The following is a 22,567-nucleotide window of genomic DNA, read 5'->3' as shown; positions in this document are numbered from 1 at the left end:
GGCAGGAGTGGGGCTGGTGCTGCCTCTCTGGACACCATCACCCTGGTGAGGTCTCTGAGTTGGTGGCAAGGCCACAGAGCAGCCAACACGCTGAAGGACTCTACCTGAGCCACTGCCTCTCCTCTGGCTGGATGTGACAGAGGATACAAGAGCCCAAAGCAGAAGTGCCTCAAGGCAGGGAAGGGGTCAAACCGTGTCTGACTGGGGTGGAGCACTTGCTCCTTCCCTGCACAGCACCAAGTGCCCACACAAGCAGGCAGGGGATCAGGTGCATCCCTCTGCTTTAGGAGCATGAGGACACCCTGAGGCCACAGGGACAGGAGACAGCAGGAGGGTGGCAGAGACCCTTTCCCCTGGGGCAGTAGCAGGAGCCCAGACTGTGTGAGACCACACCAGGCTCCAGGGTGGGCAGGGGCTGGGGGTTTGTGCTGCAGGCCAAAGCTCAGTGTCTGGTGGGTCCTGGCAGCCAGATCCCAGCCCAAACACCCCTGGCCTGGGAACAGGGAAAGTGAAGGGAGAGACCTGTTCAAAGAGCACCTTGTTCTGTTCCGGGAGGGTTTCAGCTCCTTCTTCTCCTCTTCTGAGTTATCTGCCACTGACGTGTTCTCTTCATCCTCCTTCTCTTCCCTCTTTATTTCGCTCGTTCCTGAGGAGACGCTGCTCCGGCCCAGCCCCCCAGACAGGCCTGCAGAGAGAGCACAGCCACATGCACGGCTTGAGGGGCCTGTCCCACACAGGAGGCTGGGGGGTCCCCCAGGCCCTGCTTCTGCAGTGGCATCCCAAACTCATCCTGCACTGCTGCTCCACACTCAGGGAAAATGGCTGGCTTTGCCTTGCTGACACATCCTGTTCTCCCTCTTACTTCCCAAACCCTCCAGTTTGGGAACTCAACTATATAGCAGAGCACTGCAAACTGTGCACCCACACGTGTCAAGGGGATGGGAAAATACAGGTCAAACATGTAGGGTTAGATGGGATATTGGGAAGGAATTGTTCCCTGTGAGAGTGGTGAGGCCCTGGCACAGGGTGCCCAGAGCAGCTGTGGCTGCCCCTGGATCCCTGGAAATGTTCCAGGCCAGGTTGGACAGGGCTTGGAGCACCCTGGGATGGTGGAATGTGTCCCTGCCCATGGGAGGGGGTGGAAGAGGATGAGCTTTAAGGTCCCTTGCAAGCCAGACCATTCCAGGATTCTGCAAAACCTCTGAAAAAGGCTCCAAGTAGAAACTAGCCTGTGAATGCTACACCAGCCCTGCAGATACATCCATCTCCTCCCAGGCTGCTGCTGCACAGTTCTGAACTCAAGCCCCACAGGTGACTCCCCAGCAAGTGATCCTTAGCACAGATGAAACCCCAGCACAGGTGAGCCCTGGCACAGGTGAGCCCCATCCTGCACCCGTGCAGAGCTGCCTTACCACTGTACGTGTCCTGCTGCCTGCTGAGGTCTGGGAGTGAGCTGGGCTGTGATGGAAGTGTGACATGGTTGTGGAGCAAGCTGGGGTTGCTGGACAAACCATCTTCAGGGTGGCCTCCTCCCACCTGCAGCACAACGAGCAGAGCAAGCCTTAGGTACAGGGAAGTGTCACAGCCAGTGGACAGTGGGGACGTTCACCTGAGCAGTCACCCCAGGACACCCTGGGGGCTCCAGACTGGGGACCAAGCTGAGGCACAGCTGTGTGCTCCCCTCACCCTCCCACCCCTGAAGCTCTGGAATCCAGGAGGGAAGAGCCAGCCTGCCCCAGCACCAGCTCTCTGGGACCGTGGTGGGGACACTGAAGCTCCCTGCTCTGAACAGAAGATGCAGCTGTCCCTGTCCCTGTCTCTGCTGTCCCCCACCCTGAGGAAAAGCCCCTCTGTGCCTGGTGCAAGGCCAGCACACCTGAGAGGACACGTGTCCTGTGTCCATTGAGCACCACTCTTTCTGCCACCTCCCCAGTGCCACCAGAGCAAGGGACATCCCAACAACATGAACTTGGCTCCAAAGGGGCTGGAGGCAAAGAGTGAGGGCCCCTTCTGAGCCCACAGCCCCGAGGCTGTGCCGCACAGGCTGGCAGCAGCTTGCAGAGGACATGTCTCATTCCCTGCTCAGGAACAGAATCCAGGGAGCCTGGAAGGGGATCACAGCTGATTCTCTGGAGACTGCAGATGTGTCACTGTTTGCTGCAGCAGGCAAGCAGCTCTGCCAAAAACGTGCTACTGTGGTCACCAACCTCTAGACAAGTGTGGACCCAGGTGACCCTACATAGGACCCCAGCATCCACATGCCCAGGGCGCCCTGGATCCATCACATTCCCTGGAGCTGGAATGAGCCCTTATACACCAGCACTCTCCATGTGCACAGAGGGACATGGTGCCTGCCCTAGCCATTCAGAGTAGGGAATTCCTGGTGACACTTGGCACTCCTGTACCCACTGGAACCCTCTTTTCCCTGCATATTCCAGGGATGCCTTGAAGTTATTTTGAGGGATTTCCAATCATGTTGCAGGGTAAGAAGAGCAGCTCCCTCATCACCTCTGCCTGCCCTGAGAAGGGGCACAGGGAAGGGCAGAGCTTGTGTCAAGGGTGGACTCAATGTCCCCAGAGCAGCTGTGGCTGCCCCTGGATCCCTGGAAGTGTCCGAGGCCAGGCTGGACGGGGCTTGGAGCACCCTGAGGTAGTGGAAGGTGTCCCTGCCCATGGCAGGAGGTGGAACAAGATGAACTTTGAGGTCCCTCCAATCCAAACCACTCTGGGATTGTGACTCAACTCTCCCTTGCAGGAACATGGGAAGTGACTTCTGTCACCCATGCAACGCTGCCAACGCCTGACCCAAGCTGAACCACACTGTGCTATTCTTACCCCAAAGGCAATGTCCCCCTGAATGCCAGAGCATGCCACACATGACATGTGTCTCCAGAGTGTCCCTGCCAGCTCCCACACTCACCAGACTCGGGTGCCTGTTCCCCAGGGCCATGACTGAGGCAGGGAAGGCCTGGCCCAGGCTGCCCACGGCGGCACTGTGTGGTGGTGCTGAGCCCAGCAGCCCGTGCATGTCTCCGTGGTTGCTGGACATGGCAGAGGTCTGGCCCACGGCATGGTTCCTCAGCACGTGGATGGCTTCATCCAACCTGTCTTCCATTTTGTTTTGCTGGAAGGGCAGGACAGAGACAGGTCTGTGTTAAGTGCCCCATCCCTGCAAGTGTCCAAGGTTTGACAGAGCTTGGAGCACCCTGGTCTAGCAGTAGGTGTCTCTGCCCATGGCAGGGGGTGAAACTGGATGAGCTTTAAGATCCCTTCCAACCCAAACATTTCCATGATTCCAATCCAATTCTATGACTGCAATCCCATAAAGCCAGCAGCCCCCTGCTTCTCAGCACTATGGAATGACTGATGGCAATCCTGGACTCAGGCGCTCAGGGATGGGGAGAAATAACCCCACCCAAGCAGTGCCATTCCCCAAAGGCACAACAGGTCACACGAGTGGAACTGCTCAGGGCAGAAACTGCCGGGAATGCCTTGGGCTGGGCCATAACCCCGGGATGGGCCTGGGCTGGGGGCAGGGGGAGGGTGCTGGGGGACTCCAGGTCAGGGATGCAGCACTGAGCTCTGCTTAGCTGCTGCCACCCAAATATCCATTCCTGACCAACCAGCTGATTCCAGGCGTCCAGGGGAGAGGGCATCACCCAAAAACCCTTCATCACCAAGCCCTGAGGGATGAGAGAGTAAAGGAGAAGCTGGAATTTTTGGTGCCACTTACCAAAGTGTGGAGGCTCCCTTCGTAGCTGGGAGATAAGGCACCCGCTCCACCCGCCCGCGGCCACTGCGATGAGCCTGGGGACAAACGCACAGTTGGGGACCGGCCATGGCCACGGCTGCCACTAGATGGGGCTGGAAGCTGGGGCACCGCAGCGGCCACCGTGCTAAGCACAGCACTGCCCACCGTGCCCAGCACAGCACTGCCCACCGTGCCAAGCACAGCACTGCCCGGGCACTGCTCGGGCCACACCAGCACCCCCAGCACTGCACAGGCTCCTGTGGCACCACACGGCACTGCATGGGCCACCACTGTACTGCATGGGCCACCACAGCACTGCATGGTACTACATGGGTCACCATGGCACTACATGGGTCACCATGGCACTGCATGGGCCACCATGGCACTGTACAGCACTGCACTAGCCACTGTGGCACCACATGCTCTGCATGGGCCACTACAGCCCCATACAAGCTCCCACGGCAGTGTTCAGGCCACCACGGCACTGCTTGCCACCTCCTGGGCCACCACAGAGCCATGTGGCACTGTGTAGCACTATGAGCTCTGCTCTGGCTCAGACCCTGAGAGGTGTCCAAATGTCCCAGGTCCCTGACTCGCTGTGACCTTGGGGCCAGGTTATGCTGCACCCCAGGCAAAGGGAGCCTGGGCACCAGCTCTGCTGGCCACAACAGGACCTGTCCTGTCCGAAGGGAGCAGGAATGGGCTCTCAGCAGGTGCTGAACATGGGTTTTAACCCCTTGGCTGCTTCCCAGTTCCCACCGTGCTTCTCCCATGGGAGGCAAATCCAGCCACAGCCTCTCCAAGATGGGATGCTCAGGGACAGGTTCAGGAATGGCACAAGAAGGTCCTGAGGCTGGTGCCAGCTGAGGCTGAGGGTTGGGGGCTGACCTGGGAAATTCACTGCCTGGGAAGTCCCCAAAGCAAACCCGACCCCCCTTACCCCTGACATTGTCACTTACCTGCAAGGCCCTGTGGGGACCCGACGGGGGTGGAGGGGTTGGACGAGAAGTTATTGCTAGAGTGGTCAGGGGAGTAAATCTGCAGGGACAGAAGGGGGATGGTCAGCAGTGCCACCCTGAGCTAGCTGTCCCCTCCCAGTGGCACCCACCACCTGTTGGGACTTCCCTTCCCAAACCCACAGCCAGCACAAAGACCGAGCCCAGTTCCCCCATTAATCCTGGGGTTTCTCTCTGTCCCTACTGTCACCACCCTGAGTGCAGCCTCTGTTCTTCAGGTCCCCTGTCAGGAGGAAGCAGGAGCTCTCAGGAATTGTTGCAGGGTGCACTGTCACCTGCAACCTGGGGTGTCATAGACACCCCTCTGCCACCTGCAAAGATCACTGAATAGGACAGAGGTAACTCCCTGAAAACCCAGTGAAACCACTGCCCTCCAGTTTGAACCAGCACACACAGGGCAAGCACTACTGGGACCTGCAAGACCTGTTACAAGGTCTGTGTAGGGTGGTCTTGGCAGAGCAGCACCTGGCTGGGAGGGCACAGAGCAGGAAATGGGGCTGCAGGGCCACCACAACCTGCAGTGCCTCAGTTTCCCCATCCACCAAAAGGTGCCAGGACTGAGATGACAGCACATGGAGAGGGGAAAACCCTCCATCAGAGGCTGCTGTGGATTTGGGGTGCATTCACCAAATGTGGCCATGTTCCCTGCTGGGTAGAGGGTCCCTGCAGCAGCAGGACTGGGAGGGGGTCAGGACTGTCCCAAACTCTTACCGAGGCCAGAGCCTTCCCAAGTGCATCTCCAGAGCTCCCAGCTGTGGTTCCTCTGTTACCTGCCAAGAGAGGATACAGATGCCACTGCCAAGGCCCCAGACCCCAGCAGTACACAGTACCCTACAAGACCTTCTTTGAGGTCACCTGCTCTGGGCTGAGAATTTTCTGCTTTTAGTGCTTTGCTTGAAAATTAAATGTTTGTCCAGCTCGGAGCAGCTTGGACATGGGGCACCTTCCCCTAGAAGCTGTCAAGGAGCTGCAGGGACATCTCTCCAAGCTCTGGGCTGGAGGTGTAGTGACACCAACATCAACCAGACATCTCTGCTGCAGCACAGCCATTGCCATGGTGCATCTCAAACCCCAACAACCACTGGATGATCCCAGAGGTCTCCTCCAACCTTAATGATACTTCCATTGTATGAATCCCAACCTTACTGCTCCATAGAAAAACAAGTTTTTTTCGACAAATCTGTGTCAGGATCCTTATTTCCTGGGGAGCACAAGCTCATTTCAGTAACAGGCTTTGTAACAGGTTCAGCAGGGTCAGAGACTAAAGCACTCGGGTGTTAACACGGTATCCAAACCCAGCACGAACATTCCCGTTCTGGATCTAGGGGAGCAGCTTCACACAGGTGCAAATCCATCCCACAACTCATCTAAGCCACATCACTTCCAGGAGATAATGACAGAGCTCCTGGGCTCCTCCCAGACCCACCCCACGCGGTGTAAACACCCAGGTGCTCCAGCAGCAAGAACCTCACTGTGTCTGTTCCCCAGGCAGGGACTCCAGGCACAGGTGACACGCGAGGGACCAAAGGAATCTGGGTGTGTTGGATGCCTCAGGCACCAGGTTTGCACCATCCCTGGTTTTCCAGGTGAGCCTGTGCCCAGCTGTGGAGCAGGAGGGTCACTCCTGGCCATACCCATGATGCTGTCTGTGCCGCTGATCGGGGGGGTGTGACTGGACACTCCGTACGCCGTGGAGGCTGAGGAGAAGCCGGACACAGAGGGGAGTCCACCGTTCACCTCTCCTGTATGCAGCTGGTAGTTCTGGCAGGGAGGGGGACAGGGGTGAGAGGGGCCCTGGACAATCTGTGGGCTTCAGCAGCTGGGACAGAACCCAGGTGGCCTGAGCCCACAGCCAGGGGAGAAGGTAGCAGGGAGGTGACACAGCCATGGGGACACGTTACCATGCGTTCGTGCTGATGCAAACTGTTGAAGCCACTGGACTGCGGGAGCGGGGACGAGGAACTGCCCAGCATGGCACCGTAACTTGACTGGCTCATGGCACCTGGGGAACTCCACAGGTCTGCTGAGTTATGGAGTCCGTCTGCAAGGAACCCAGAGCTGAGTGGGGCAGGGACAGCAGCCCCCAGCCCCCAGGGAAGAACAAGTCAGCCCTGGCTGAGGGGCTGGGACTGCCCCCACGTCCTGCCTGTGCTGAGCATCATCTGCTGAGCAAACCAGGACAAACTCTCTGGGACAGGGACAGGAGCCCAGGAAGGGCTGGAGCTGTGTCAGGGCTTGGCATGGAGCTCAGGGAAAGGCTCTTCCCCCCGAGGGTGCTGGGCACTGCCCAGGCTCCCCAGGGAATGGTCCCGGCCCCAAGGCTGCCAGAGCTCCAGCAGTGTTTGGACACCGCTCTCAGGGATGCTCAGGGTGGGATTGTTGGAGGGTCTGGGCAGGGCCAGGGGTGGGACTCCATGATCCCTATGGGTCCCTTCCCACTCAGGATTTTGGGGCTGCACTGTGTCTCATGCACTCCTGCCCTGAGCTCCCTCCAGATGTGCAATCCCTTCCACAGTCCATAATCCAAGGCTGCCTCTGCTCTGCCCAGCATGTGGGATCACAGTCTGGGCATAACTCACCTGTCATATAAAAGGCTCCAGGATACACAGTGCTGGGAGGTTTCGAGGGAGTATATCCAGCTGCATCCCTGCTGTAGTCATCACCTGAGTTGGATGGATACACCTGTGGGGCAGGAAAGGGGTTGAAGAGGAGGGCTTGGTCAGTCCATGGCCTCACATCCTAACAGTGGCTGCCCCTAACCCTGCACAGCTTAAACTTCGAACTTCAAACTTCAGTAGTGTGTGACCACCCCTCCCATGGCAACAGAGCAGCAAGGGCTTCACTCAACTGACCTTTCAGGGCATGGAGGGACAGGACACAGGGAATGGCTCCCACTGCCAGAGGGCAGGGCTGGATGGGATATTGGGAGTCCCTGGGAGGGTGGGCAGGCCCTGGCACAGGGTACCCAGAGCAGCTGTGGCTGTCCCTGGATCCCTGGCAATGTCCAAGGCCATGCTGGACAGAGCTTGGAGCAGCCTGGAATAGTGGAAGGTGTCCCTGCCATGGCAGTGGTGGCACTGGATGGGCTTTAAGGTCCCTTCCAATCCAAACCATCTGATGAGTCCAGGAGCTTTGCTTTGACTCATTCCACAGCAGATCTGGGGGGGGGAACTGGAGCAGCTCAGCCAAAATCCTCAAAAGGCACAGCCCTGCATGGAGCAGGGCAGGGGACAGGGCACAGAACACACAAAGGGCACAAAGAACAGCACAGAGGGCACAGGTGATAGAGCACAGAGCAGAGGGCACAGGGTGCAGAGGAGAGGGCACAGAGGTCTGGGCAGAGGACACAGGGCACAGGGTTTCTCTCTGCTCCTGTCACCCTCCTTGGTCCCCAGAACCTGCCCAGCTCCAGCAGAAGTTTCGACTCTGCTCCAGTTCCGTTTTCCATGGTTATAACTTTTTCTGGGTAACCACAAAAGCCACCACTGCTGCAGTGACCCCACACTGGGGGGACAGGTTGGGTGGTGGCAGCAGGCACCCCCCTGTGCCAACCCTGCCCTGTGCCAGGCTCCTGAGCACAGCCCCTGCTTAAATCCCACAGGGAAATCGGGCTGAGGGGGAACTGAGGCATGGGGGGCTGAGCAGCCCCTCACAATCATTGTCCCAGGGGAGGGGACAGCCCTCACACAGCTCTTGGGTCAGATTTCTGCAGCACTGCTCAGATATGTGATTTAACAGCACATTAAGCACAAGAAAAAGCTTTTCCTTCCCTTCTAAATTAGCCAAACCCATCCTAGAAAGCCCTGACTGAAAATCAGCTTCTGCCAGGACAGACTTTTTTTAAAGCAGAAATTGAACACGCAAAGGAACCGAAATGGCATTCAAAGAAACTGAAATAGCACTCAGATGATGTGAGAACTTTTGTCACAGCTTATTTTCATCCCCTTTGATTCATTCTGAAACCGATAATCTTTTTATTTAAATCCAGCCGAAAGCAGAGGTGGGGCAGGGGCCGGGCTCTGCCTGGCACACACAGTTCTCTTTGGGAAGGAAACTTGCCTGAGTTTCTTTTTCCCCACAGCCAGCTGCTCCCTTCCAGCCCTCGTCTTCACCAGCAAAAAGGAACAAAATTGATGGTGGGAAATGAAAGACACAATCAGAGAATCCTTAATGTTGGAAGAGATTTTTAAGTCCAACCATAAAAGAAGCACCACCACCATGTTCACTACTAACCCACGTCCTCAAGTGCCACAGCCACATGTTTTCTGAACAATTCCAAGATGGTGACTCCACTACGGCCCTGGAGAGCCTGTGCCAGGCTTCTTTTTCTTTAAAAATCAACCCCAAAGTCTCCCAGAAACAAGGGTCAATGGAGCTGGGGAAGGGGCTGGAGCCCCAGGAATGGCTGAGGGAGCTGGGGGGGCTCAGCCTGGAGAAAAGGAGGCTCAGGGGGACCCTGTGGCTCTGCACAACTCCCTGACAGGAGGGGACAGCCAGGGGGGTCGGGCTCTGCTCCAGGGAACAGGGACAGGAGGAGGGGGAACGGCCTCAGGCTGGGCCAGGGGAAGTTTAGATGGGATAGTGGGAAAATTTCTTCACTGAAAGTGTGATCAGGCAATGGCACAGACTGCCCAGGGCAGCAGTGGAGTCACCATCCCTGGAAGTGATCAAACAACGTGTGAATGAGGCACTTGGGGACATGGGTCAGCAGTGGCCTTGGCATTGTAGGGGAACAGTTGGACTCTGTGACCTTTAGAGGGCTTTTCCAACCTTAATGGCTCTGTGATTCTACAGGGAACTCATAAAATAAAGACAAAAAAAAAAAAAGAGAGAGGGGGAAGGGCAAATCCTGACAGACACTAGCAGCTGCCCTTTGTCCCTTTCTCAAAAAAGAGAATTCCAGGCCCTGGTCCTCAGGATGCTGCCGGTGCTGTGGGCAGAGGGAGCTGCGCGTGGGCTGGGGGATGGGGGAGGCAGGGGAGAACGGGAATCCAGCAAATTGACTTTTCCTATAATTTGATTAAATAGCGGGAGCCGGGACAGGGAATGGAGTGCAGCACGTCTGAGAGCCCCGCGCCATCTGGCAGGGGCTGGCTCGGGGCCAGGCGCCCGGCAGCTGCACCAACAGCCAAGCCAGGAACCCACGGAGAAAACAACGGGGATAAAATGGCAGCGATGGAGGGACCGGGGGTGCAAAGCAGGGAGGAAGAGCAGGGGGAGGTTCACCTTGCCGTGTATCCTCCCTGCTCCAGCACTCCCAGAACATCTCCTGCTGGATCCTGGGGGGCCAAGTTTCACCACAATCCTGGCCCTGACCCCTGCTGATTTTATCTTTTGCTGCCCAGCACAGGGAGGCTGTGAAAAGCCAATTCCATCCTTCTGTGCACGGAGCCAGGAGCACGGAGCCGGAGCCGTGTGCTCCTGTAAATCAGGGCCAGCCCCGTTCCCCAGCCCATGGCCCCAACCCTCACGCCAGCGGCCTCAGGGACCTCCAGGTGAGGTCATTTCCTCTGGTTAAAATTTGCCAGCACGGCGAGAGTGGCTCGAAAAGCCCCAGCGCTGGGATTCGCAGCACTTTGTGGTCTTGGGTTGTTTTTCCCTCCCTGTTTTTCTTGCTTAAAAGCAGGAGCTGGGGTGGGACTTTGGGCAGACTGAGGCTAAACAGAGCAGCGACCAGACTGGGAATGCACAGCCTGAAACAGCTCCCAGGCACTGAACTCACTGCAGCAACAAAATCCTGCAGGAACCCAATTGCACAAAATCCCTCCCTGGGTTCCTCTGGCACTGCAGCCAAAGTGGGGCCACATCCAGCCCTGGATCCCGTGCCCAGACACAGCAGCCCGTGGCCAGGAACTCCAGACAGACTCCAAGGGGCTCCATGCCCTGAGGGCAGCCCTAACTCAGCACCTACTGCATAGAATCATCAGATGGTTTGGGCTCAGAGGGACCTCAGAGTTCAACCCATTTCATCCCCTGCCATGGCAGGGACACCTTCCACTGTCCCAGGGTTCCAAGCCCTGTCCAGCCTGGGACACTCCCAAGGATCCAGGGGCTGCTCTGGGCACCCTGTGCCAGGGCCTCCCCACCCTCACAGGGAACAATTCCTGCCCAATATCCCATCCAACACTGCCCCCTGGCTCCTGGAGCCCCTTTAGGCCCTGCAAGGGCCTCTGAGTTTCCCTAGAGCTTTCTCCAGGTGAACACCCCCACTCTCCCAGCCTAGCTCCAGAACAGAGGGGCCCCAGCCCTTGGAGCAGCTCCGTGACCTCCTCAGGACAAAGCCCTGAGCCCAAAGGCCCTGGATTCCCAGCACAGGTATCTCTGTGTCCATTCCTGCCTGGCACTGCTGCTCACGCCCCCTGAAGCCCCTCATGCTGCCAGTGCCTCTCGGTGCCTTTGGCATCACTCCCTGTTCACCCACCCACCCTCAACTCCTGCAGCCACTGACCTCAGCGAGTTTTCAAAGCAGCTCGGGAATTACAGATTAAAGCACTTCAATTTAATGAGATGCTGATTAACCTATTTATTTTGCACGGGGTCCAGCGATAACATGGGGCGGGCTCCTGCATGGGCGAGTCAGACAAGAAAGAGCCTTTGATCCACTGCCTTTGAGGCCACTCCTGCTTCACACTTCTCCTGCTGCCTAGGCACAGATCTGCCTCTCCAGGTGTGGAAGTTCAAAAACAAACCAGGAAGCTGGAGCTCCCAGCACAGGGAGGGTGAGGGAAAGAGGCAGAACCAGCTCATGCTCTGAAAATTGGAGCTTTGGCATCAAGGGGCAGCTGAGGCAACAGCCAGGGCAGAGAGGGAGATTTAGGTTGGATATTGGGGAAAAATTCCTCCCTGTGAGGGTGGGGAGGCCCTGGCACAGGGTGCCCAGAGCAGCTGGAAGTGAACAAGGCCAGGCTGGATGGGGCTTGGAGCAGCCTGGGACAGTGGAAAGTGTCCCTGCCCATGGCAGTGGAGGCACTGGAAGAACTTTAATGTTCCTTCCAACCCAAACCATTCCATGATCTATGAAAGGCTGGATTGCAGGGGTCACTTAATCACAGGGAAGGGGCTGAGCTGTGGCAAATGCCAAGCAGGTCTTCCTGTGGGAATCAGGGCCCTCCAGAGCCCTGCCAGCAGGATGGGCCAAGCCCCAGCACTTTGAAATTCGAGGCCAATAAAGGCCATTTGTCAGGGCGATGTTTTCCCCACATGTCGACTGGGGTAAAGCTCCAAATTTCACACAGAAACTCGAGGCAGCAACAGGGATTGTGATTTGAGCAGGTTTTCTCTGTAAAAACGGACTCTTAGAGCTGATCTTTGCCTCACATGGATCCACACAGATCCTCCAACAACCCCAGGTCTGTGAGTCCAGCCCGGCAAGGTCTCAGTGCCCTCCTCTCCCTCTGTCCTCCAAACCCAGCACCTCGGGTCCTATCCCAAAGAACACAGCCTGTGGTGGAGGTTCCAGCTCTGCACCAGTAGTCAGGGAATGCCACAGCATGGATTTCCCCCGTGGAAGGGAGTGTTCCCTGGGGAATGGGGGAAGATTTCCCCTGTGGATGGGGGTGTTCCCTGGGGAATGGGGGAAGATTTCCCCCGTGGATGAGGGTGTCCCCTATGGAATGGGAGAGCATCACATCAGCTCTGGCAGAGAGTGAGGGCTCATCTCCAGCACAGCCCCGGGCTGGGGACAGAGCCCGATGGGACAGAGCCGTCCCCCTCCAAGCACTCCAACATTCCAGCCAGGAATGCAGCCCCGGCCGCCAGACAGCTCCCGTGTTCCTGCAGGAACCCTGCAGCCCGCTCCAATTAGCTTTCCTGGAGATCCCATTACTTGCAGCCACAAAGCCATTGTTGAGTTTATTCCCCTGGAACAGCCGCGGGAGCAGGGATCGCGTAGTCCCGCTCAGCTTTCCTATAAAGCAGCGCACACCTGGAGCGGGCTCAGCTGCCTCCCCCGGCGCAACTGCGCTGAAAGCCGAGCCCCGGTGTCGCCTTTCACTCGCCACATAGCGGCAAACCCGGCCCAGGGGCTCCTTCCCCACCGAGCTCTGCCGTTCTGGCACACGGGAAATCCCTTCCCCACCCGCTGCAATCCCACCGCCGTGCCCGGGATTGTCCGGCCTGCAGGGATGGTCCCCAGGCTCCGCGGAAATGGGGAACACGCTGCTGCCACTTACCGAGGAGGGGAGTCCAGGAGGCACCTTCCGAACCTTTTTGGGCTGTCCATCTGGGGCAGAGAAGAGAGGATCTGAGTTTTCAAGGGGGTTACAGGGAGGGGAAACGAGCTGCAGCAAAAGTCTCCGAGGTTGGAAACTGCAGGCACACACAGGGCTGAGATCCCAAATGTCCCGTGGGCAAGGAAGCATCAGCAATGACAATGTCCAAGCATGAGCCTCTCCAAATCTTGTCTGCACCCTTTGGGGGCAGATTTAACATCCACACAGAGATCCCAGCACAGCAAGGGCTTGTTGGGAGACACTGAGCCCATAAATATAATAACATGTAATATCATAACCCCTCATTGGGGTTTTCTTTGGAAACACTTTTAATTTGAAGTGGGTTTGTGGAGAGAGGATACAGAAAGGGAACACATACAGGGCTGGGCTGTATTTTCATTTGCTTCCTACACAGGGATAGACTTGGGAAAGCTTCCCTGCTGCAGGAGGCAGGGATGTGCTCAGAGACAGACCCCAGCCCATCCCTCCAGTTCCAGCTCTGGAGGGGGACACAGTGTCCTGGAGGAAGGTGACAGTTCAGGGAGGTGGTGGGGAAACATCCAGAAGTGGCTCAAGGGGAAGCACAAGCTAAATAATAGTAATAATAATAATAAAATCTATTTTTCATAATAATTGTTTTTATAACTATTTCCCAAAAATTATGTTTTATTATTTTTCATCATGATTTTTTACGATTTTTCATGATTAAGGAAAGCCCTGGCTGGGGGGTGCAGGGTGCTAATACAGCAACCTGCCAAGCCAGGGACTCTGCTGGGATGTACCTCCAGAACAGAAATTCATCCCACAGAATGCTAGAGAATCTTTCCAGGCTAAAATCAGAGTAGGTGCCTTTTTCTGAAAAGTACTGAAATATGCACCCATCACTGGGTCACTTCTGGTTTCATGTGTTGGGGAAAGCCCAGAATAGCAGCAGGAAAGTGGCTCTGGAGGGTGCAGGGGGAACTGTGATGAGAAACACGAGTTCTGGGGAACTGGAGCTTGTCTTCTCTCTGAAGTTAAACTCAGACTTGGCTCCAGCCTTTGGTAAAAGCTTATTCCCAGGTGGATCCAGACATGGGCAAGCCCTGCTTGGAAACAGCAGAGCGGGCAGGGAGAGCTCCTGGAGCACAACCCTGTGTCCCAGGCACAGCTGGTCCTGCTGCCTCCTACCCTGCTCCTGCCAGTCCTGCCTGTGGCAGCTCCTGGAGGGCCACCAGCCACAGGGACAGCCTCCATGGCAGCCCAGGGTTTGCCAGGAAGGACAAGTCATGTGCAGTGTGGCTGGAGGTGTTTTTACAAGAGCCTCAAGCCATTTGCTGCTTTCCGCTAATCTGGCATTTTCCAGAAAGAGGAAAATTGTACCTGACTCTGAGCACCCCTTTTCTGAGGTTAGATATCTCTCTCTCTCTCTCTCTCTATACATATATATATATATGTATATGTAAGAGATATTTATGTACATTCCCTCCCCAGAAAAGAGCAAAAGCCAAATTCATGCCAGGGGCACACATGGCAACATCAGTCCCTCGTTCCCAGCATCAGTGTCCTCATTCCCACGGGCAGATGTGACAAGGGCAGGTGCCCAGGTGGCATGGTGGCACCCGGGGGACACGCAGTCACTCACCTATGCTGCTCTCAGCACCTCTCCTGCGAGGATTGTTGGGGTAAGAAAAATACTGAGACCCCCCTTTGCCCCCCGTGGGGGAAAGCGTGCTCGGGCTGGCGATTCCCATCTCGCCTGGCAGGAAACCGGGCTGCAAACAAGGAGAGAGAAAAGCCCTTCCATGGAATTACACTGCAAAATGACTGGCTGGCAGAGAACAGAGCTGCTTTGAGCCACCTTCACACCAATTCAGTTGAGGGGAAAAATAAACATGAGCCAAGGGGCCAGGAGGGAAAGCAAATGCGTAAATATGGGGGTGGAGGGGGGGGAATAGGTGTGGAGGAACAAAAGGGGCTTTCAGCTTGTGCTTTCCTGCTGGACCCCAGCAAGGAACCTCTGCAAACCAGGGGTGCAAACCAGCAGGTGCCATGGTGGGGGACATCGTGGTCCCATGCTCACCCTGATGTCCAGGAGGACAGGATGGGCTCCATGTCACCAGCCCATGTTGTGACCAGTGCCCTGGAATGGCGCTGCCACTGCTCAGGGTGGTTTTCTCCTGAGTTTTATCAGGGAAAAGCCAAATCCCTCTTTCTAAAGCCAGGAAACTCCTCCCTCGTGTTTATCCCGGCTGACCTTGGGCACGCTGGGAAGCAGCACGGAGCTGGGGAGCTGGAGCCCAGGGTGCTCCCTCCTGGGCTGGAGCCTCTCGTCCAGCACTGCCCCTCTCACCTCGGGAGGAAGTTCAGTGTATTTACATGGAATTGCACAGGGCTGGCAAAGGGCCCTCAAGTCCCAAAAGCTCAGCTTTGACCCATCTTCCGAGGGCAACACATGGAAATAAAGAAGGATTTCAGGCTTTTGAGAAACTGGAAAGAAAAACCTTTGCTTTCAAACTCTGTCTCCTCCAGAAAGGGGTCAGGGAGGGAAAGAGGAGCTCGTGTGTTCACAGCTGGTGACATTCCTGCAATCTGTTCCACTGCTCAGGTTTCCTCTGCTCTGGACCCGCTCTGTGCGCGGCCAAGGAAAGCACCCGGAGGGATCCCGGGAGCTGCTGCCCTGCTGCTCCTGCAGGCAGGAGCCACGCTGGGATTTTGAGGCAATTTCCCAGAGAAAGGGGTTTTTTTTCCATTTCCTCTCTTTGGGGATGCCCCAGGAGATGGTTCAGGGTTAAACAAGGAGGAAATGCCTTCCCTCGAGCAGGGCATTTTTTGGGGAAGAACCTGATCCCCATCTAGGGCATCTCCAACAGACAATTTTTTATCTTTTTAAAAATAGTTTAAAAAAAAGGTCAACCCCCCTCACTCCTGCAAATTGGAGCCAGAAGCAACAACTGCTCTAGGGGCCACAGAGGCTCCATTGGCCTCCCCCCACCCCCACAAGGGGGTTTTGTCTCCTCTCCACATCAAGTGGGATTTGCCACCCGATCCCAAGCTCAGTGCCTGCCTCTCCTGGGGCCTCTCCCGGCCATTTGCCCCCCCCCCCTTTTGTTACCTTATATTCCCCCTCCTCCACGAAAGCCCAGCAAAACCATCACATCCAAAAGTAACACTTGGCACCGGGCCCGGTTTTCTTTGAGCAGCTTCAGTGGTAAATGAAATCCACTCTGGCACAGCCAGCACAGCTGCTCCAGCAAAGGAAACATCCTCACTTCAGAGAGGAGGAAATTATGACAAATTTGTGTAAAATTAAAACATGTAATATGTGTGTGTGTACATGGATAAAATATAACTGTCCAGCCAAAAGCTCCTCCCTTGGCTGCAGTGCTGGGACTGTTTCCTCAGGGCCATGCCAGGCACTGAGGGGGCACTTGGAGCCACACATCAAAGGGAGGTGCTCACTCCTTCCTGACAAACTATTTCTGGATGCTGGTGGCAGCAGGGGAGGTTATCTCAGGGCTCCTCACTTGGTTCCAGGCTTGGATTGACACCTGTGGTATTCCCCACAGGAACCAAAGTTGTTCCCCCCAGCAGAGCCCCGGGGTTCACATGGGGTGACCCAACAGGGCTGGGCTGTGTCTGCAAGAGGTGGCTCTGGTGTGCTGGGTCCCTTCCAGGATTGTGGAGAACATGGAGTCCCAGAAGGATTTGGGTTGGGACCCTCACAGGGAACAATTCCTTCCCAATATCCCATCTAACCCTGCCCTCTGGCAGTGGGAAGCCATTCCTCATCCCTTGCCCCCAGTCCCTCTCCAGCTCTCCTGGAGCCCCTTCAGGCCCTACAAAGGGCTCTGAGCTCTCCCTGGGGCCTTTTCCAGGTGAGCACCCCCAGCTCTCCCAGCCTGTCCCCAGAGCAGAGGGGCTCCAGCCCTGTGAGTATCTGTGCCTCCTCTGGACTGGCTCCAGCAGTCCTGATGGGCTACCCCAGAGCAGGACAGAGAACTCCTGCTGCAGGTCCTGCATCAACAGCCCCACCATAAAATCTCAGCTCCACCCAACAGTCACTTGATGCTGCAGCAGCACAGAAACCACTCAAGGGACCCTCCCTCCCCAGAACTGGGACACAGGACACTGGCCAGGGAACTGGGAGATGCTGCTGAAGCCCAGGGCAGGCAATGGAGGAGGAAGGAGCCTCCTGGAATGCTCACCTGGCCCACGGCCAGCCTGGCACAGGAAAAGGTGTTGCTTGGATCTGACTCCCTGAACTCCCCAGCCAAGGCAGCGTGGCTGGGTCAGGGCTGATCAAATCCAAACCAGGAGTAACAATAACAAAACGAGTGAGGCTGAAGAAGGTTGGGAAGGAATTGAGAGGTTGCTACAGCCAACATTCTCTAAGCTCTGACAAATCTTCTAAGCCATCAGCACACACCAGTATGAACCACCAACACTCTACAGAGGTTTTGGAGCAGAGCAGAGGCTTCCCAGGACCCCATGTACAGAGATGAGATGTAAATCCAGGCTGGTTTTCATTACCAGACTCTCACTCCCAGGAGCCAGTAAATGAAGCAGAAAATCTCACTGCATTTTATCATTACCTGGTTTAGTCCTGGCATCCCTGTGTCTCTTCCAAATGTGGAGTATGAAGCTCTTTCACTGCTCTTCCCTGCAGAAGGAGAAAAGACAATGTTTGGGATAAGAGAGAAGTGGAGAGCTTTTTTTTTCCTGCAGGCACCTGGATCCTGCTAAGGCACAAATACTGTTCCTGTGAGGCAGCTCGCCCTGACCTCCCATGAAGGGACAGCCTGAAAAGCTTGTGCTAAAGCAGGAGCTGCTTTCAGTTCATGGAGAGCAGGTCCATAAACACCAAAAGCCTGGAGTTGCAGCAGCCTAGAGAAGTGCTTGTGGCCATGGAAACTGGCAGTGTCAGCCTCAAGCCAAAAGCTCCCTGCAGACACCAGAGAGCTGCCAGCTGGACTTGGCAGGGCCAGGCCGGAGCAGACCAAGGGCCAGGAGCAGGGACCAGATCCCGGGGGTGCTTCCAGACAACAGGAAATGCAATCCCAGCACATGGGAACTCAGCTCCTGCTCCACACAGGGCTCTGGGCACCTTCTTCCCCTCTCCTGGGGGAGGTTCAACTTCCCAAAACCTGCAGTTCCTCACAGCCAGAGCATCTCTGCCAGCTGGGATCTGTGTGCCAACAGCCCCGTGCCAGCAGTGCCTGCGCACCCCTGTGAACTTTATAGAACTGCAGAAGGATTTGGGTTGGAAAGGACCTCAAAGTCCATCCAGTGCCCCCCTGCCATGGCAGGGACACCTTCCACCATCCCAGGCTGCTCCAAGCTCTGTCCAACCTGGCCTTGGACACTGCCAGGGATCCAGGGGCAGCCACAGCTGCTCTGGGCACCCTGTGCCAGGGCCTGCCCACCCTCCCAGGGAACAATTCCTGCCCAATATCCCATCCAGCCCTGCCCTCTGCCAGTGGGAAGCCATTGCCCCTCATTCTGGCACTCAGTATCAATGAGGGCTTCTCTCACAAGCACATCACCCTCTACACATGCAGCTGGAAATTAAGTTTTGAAGGGCCAAAAAAAAAGGAGCCCAGAGTCCTGGTGGGATGTTCCCTCTCTGAAAGACCCTGGCACTCTCCTGCCTCATGGGCACTGCCCTGGGCACAGCATGGCCTCAGCCAGCAGCAGCCAGGGTGCCAGGACAGCAAAGGACACAAGAAAGGGAGGAAGGGAATGGTTCTGTGCTGTGTCTGGAGCAGCTGGAGGCACAACAATGTCCTCTGGGATTCTCTCCATCCCCCTAAAGCAAAACCAGACACTCTCCTAGTGGGGAACAGGCACTCCACCTGCCCCCACCCCCAAACCCTTCCCGAAAGGGGGATCACAAATCACATCCTGCCCGCCGGTCTGGCTTAGGGAGCAAAATTGGGAGGGGGAGGATTTTGCCAATCTGCTTAGCCTAAAGCCAGCCCTGAGGCCACTAAGATGCAGGTTAATGCACTGGGGCGACGCTGAGGCTGGCAGGACTCTCCCCACCCCACTAAGAGGTTTCTGGGGAGCAGATTAAGAGGGGAGGGGAAGCAAAATGCCTCAAACCAGCCCCCCTGAAGCACAGGGCCCACAGACCAGAGAATGCCAGAGTGGTTTGTGTTGGAAGGGATCTTGAAGATTTTCTCATTGCAGCCCCTGCCACAGACAGGGACATTTTCTACTACCCCAGGCCCCTCCAAGCCCAGTCCAACCTGGCCTTGGACACTTCCAGGGATCATGGGGGTACCCTGTGCCAGCTGCTCATTTTGCAACATTACCATGGAGAACTTGGTTCTTGAACTCAACCCAAAAATTTTAGACCGGATTCCTCCACTACAACCCCCAAGCCCCAGACCTCCATTCTGGACGGGAAGGTCCTGGGGTGCAGCCTCCCCCTCCCTCTGTCCAGCAACAGCCGGAGGCTCTGAGTGCTGCTGCCATTTCCTTTCAGAGGCTTAAATGTTAAGTAAACAAAGGTCAAAATGTCAGAGGATGGATCTCCTAAATGACCTAATTTCTAAAAGAGCTTAAGAGCTCGATCCGCCACAGCACCAGCCACAGGCACAAAGGACTCAGCAGGTTGTGGCATCAGGCAGGTCCTGATTACTCCTAAAGCAGAGGAAAAGCAGGGTAAAGCCAGGGGGGTTGGCTGGACAGCAGCAGCCAGATCTCCCATCTGAAAACACACTGCTGCTTCCATGTGTGACTGCAGTGGGGAATCAAGGAATCACAGAATAGTTTGGGTTGGAAGGGACCCTAAAGTCCACTGAGTCCTACCCCCTGCCATGGGCAGGGACACCTTCCTCTATCCCAGGTTGATCCAAACCCCATCCAGCAGCCTCTGTCATCACCAGAGAACTTGGGCTGAACCAAGGGAGGGGCTCCTGGACGTGTGTGAGAAGGTGAAGGGACACTGGGCAATCCCCAACCGTGAGATGTTTAACAGGGCAAGTGTCAGATCCTGCCCTGGGAGGGGACAGCCCTGGATGCAGGGACAGGCTGGGAATGAGAGGCTGGAGAGCAGTGCTGTGGGAAGGGACCTGGGAGTCCTGGTCGGTGGCAAGTTGGATCTGAGTCACTGCTGGCAGCCCAAAGGGCCACCGTGTCCTGGGGGGCACCAGAACCAGGGAGGGATTGTCCCACTCTGCTCTGCACTGGGGCAGCCTCACCTCCAGTGCTGGGGGCACCTTGGGCACCACAAGGTCAGAAGGACCCAAAGCTGTTGCAGAGTGTCCAAAGGAGGGACACGGAGCTGGGGAAGGTCTGGGGAGCAGCTGAGGGCACTTGGCTCGTTCAGCTGGAGCAGAGGAGACTGAGGGGAGACTCCTCGGGGGCTGCAGCTCCTCCCGAGGGGAGGCAGAGGGGCAGGGGCTGAGCTCTGCTCTGGGACAGGGACAGGAGCCCAGGAAGGGCTGGAGCTGTGTCAGGGCTTGGCATGGAGCTCAGGGAAAGGTTCTTCCCCCCAAGGGTGCTGGGCACTGCCCAGGCTCCCCAGGGAATGGTCCCGGCCCCAAGGCTGCCAGAGCTCCAGGAGCATTTGGACACCGCTCTCAGGGATGCTCAGGGTGGGATTGTTGGAGGGTCTGGGCAGGGCCAGGACAGGGACTCATGGACCTGTGAGGGTCCCTTCCAGCTCAGGATATTGCAGGATTCTATGAACCCAGTGCTAGCTCTACACTGTTCCAAATCCTCAACCTTCTCTGGATGTCTCTCATTCCTCACTCAGCATCTACTGCACGCTTGGGTCTGCGGGTGCCCCATGGGATGGGGGCTATTGGGAATGACAGGGTAGCCCTGGCCAGCCCCAGCTCCTGCACTCTCCATCATCACATAATAAGGGAAAAAAGCAGTAAAAAACTCAGCAGAAGAAATTTGACATTTAAGTGAAAACAAGGCAGAAGAAAGAATGGCAAACTCTTCTGTGCCTAAGCCTGCTGAAATTCAAAAGGTGCACAAGCTGGGCAAGGAAAGGCTGAACTTGCCAGCAGAAGGAGCTGTTTCTGTGGGCAGGGAGATGGCACAGGTGGCAAACTCAGACCCACCCTGTCACCCCTTAGCAGCCACAGCCAAGGGCAAAAGGTGGAAAAGGTGGAAAGGTGGCAAAGCCCCAGGAAGGAGCTAAGGACCAGGATGGAGACAAGTCTCAGTAATTTGGGAAAAACCCACCAGGAAGCTCTCCAAACTCCATCTTGCTCCCAACAGAATTACTGAAATCCTGCAGATGGGTGTGGAGGGATCTTACAGGAGGAGGAGAAGAGTGGAAAGGAAGTTGAAGAGGAAAGGGTATCCTTTGGAAAGGAGGTGAAGCACAATGGAGGCACCTTGAGTCAGTGCACCAGACACTTCCAGATGCACTTCCAGAGCATTCAGCATTTCCAGACCTTTCTGGCATCCCCCTCCTGCCTTTCCCCCTGCCAGCTCATTCTCTTGCCCCTCATCTACTTGTGCTGCCTCCAGCCCTGCCTAAGGAGCCATTTCCCAGCCTCTCTCCTCTTCCAGCATGTTCCTTCTTGCAGGATCTGGCTGTGTGGGGCTCTGGGAAGCCTCCCCCAGCCCTGCCTTCACCCAGGGCTTTTCCAGAGGAACCCCCCACACCGTTTGTGTGACTCCTCCCAAAGGCACATCTGCTCCTGAGCTTGGAGACAAGGTGGAAAAATAAAAACTGCCCTTCTCAGAGGTTCCCGCCTGCTCTGCCAGTGTCAGGGATTGGCTTTGGGCACCCTGGATCATGGTAGCATCTCACCTCCACCAGAGCAAACTGCTTTTACATAAATCATGGGTTTGCCATTTTTCACACAGATCACAAAAATCACAGAATAGCCTGAATTGGAAGGGATCCACAGGGATCATCGAAGTCCAGCTCCTGGCCCTACACCTGACAGCCAAAGAAAAAATATTTAAATGCTGCCTACACGTTTTTCCAGCACTGGCAGAACCAGTGCCCCCACATCACCCCAGCCCCAGCACAGCCACCACCCACCATGCACCTCCCCCAGCCCCACACTGCTAATTCCATTAGAATTCCGGCCTGGGGGAAAAGGGGAGGCAAAACACAGCCAGGGATTAAGAACGGGAGGAAAAAAAGAAGTTAAAAATCCAGGAGCAGCAACAACACCCTGATTAAACCCATTGTCCAGGAAGACCCCAATCTACAGGCACTGACAATACCCACCCGATTAGGAACACTGCTCTGAAAGGCAGCTAATTACTAGAAATAATTACTAGAAAGAAATCTGTTATGGCTTATCAGTTTCCTCACTGTTTAACCACCCCACTCCCTGCCAGTCCCTGCTGAAGACGAATGGTAAATTGTGAAATTGGTGACTTCAGACAGACAAAAAGCCCTTCTCCCCCTCCTCATCCTCCGGGAGGAGCCAGTTTGTCACTGTGCTGTGTCCTGGCACCACCCCGGGACAGCCAGAGCTGCTCCTGTCACCTCTCCCTACCCCAGGCTGGAAAGCTCAGGACTCCCCAGGAGGTTCCCTGTCCTCCAGGGAACCAAAGGCTCAAAGCTGGAAAAGTTGGAGGAGGGAACAATGGAGGGCTCAGACATTGGGTCTGCACCTGCTCAC

The 22,567-nt window shown here is 56.1% G+C and overlaps 1 protein-coding gene across 7 annotated transcripts in view; it reads right to left on the bottom strand.

Moving 5' to 3' along the window:
• TCF3 (transcription factor 3) overlaps positions 1 to 22,567 on the bottom strand; it is an 83,410-nt gene that overhangs the window by 11,533 nt on the left and 49,310 nt on the right. For 5 of the 7 annotated variants that reach the window (XM_033082062.1, XM_033082064.1, XM_033082065.1 and 2 more), the window contains exons 6-17: positions 17,552 to 17,619; positions 14,602 to 14,731; positions 12,939 to 12,988; positions 7,347 to 7,449; positions 6,669 to 6,808; positions 6,402 to 6,528; positions 5,479 to 5,537; positions 4,711 to 4,789; positions 3,734 to 3,807; positions 2,921 to 3,124; positions 1,413 to 1,536; positions 538 to 685 (exon numbers count right to left, since the gene is read on the bottom strand). In XM_033082062.1, the coding sequence (XP_032937953.1) occupies positions 538 to 685; positions 1,413 to 1,536; positions 2,921 to 3,124; positions 3,734 to 3,807; positions 4,711 to 4,789; positions 5,479 to 5,537; positions 6,402 to 6,528; positions 6,669 to 6,808; positions 7,347 to 7,449; positions 12,939 to 12,988; positions 14,602 to 14,731; positions 17,552 to 17,619 (1,306 nt within the window). Of the gene's footprint in view, positions 1 to 522; positions 686 to 1,412; positions 1,537 to 2,920; positions 3,125 to 3,733; positions 3,808 to 4,710; positions 4,790 to 5,478; positions 5,538 to 6,401; positions 6,529 to 6,668; positions 6,809 to 7,346; positions 7,450 to 12,938; positions 12,989 to 14,601; positions 14,732 to 17,551; positions 17,620 to 22,567 lie in introns of all 7 variants that reach the window. The other 2 variants (XM_033082061.1, XM_033082063.1) reach the window with 1 other exon arrangement.

This window comes from Catharus ustulatus, chromosome 29 (assembly GCF_009819885.2).
Source record: "Catharus ustulatus isolate bCatUst1 chromosome 29, bCatUst1.pri.v2, whole genome shotgun sequence".
Classification (NCBI taxonomy): domain Eukaryota; kingdom Metazoa; phylum Chordata; class Aves; order Passeriformes; family Turdidae; genus Catharus; species Catharus ustulatus.
Note: the sequence above shows the minus strand (reverse complement) of the source record. Positions and strands in the feature narration are given on the sequence as shown.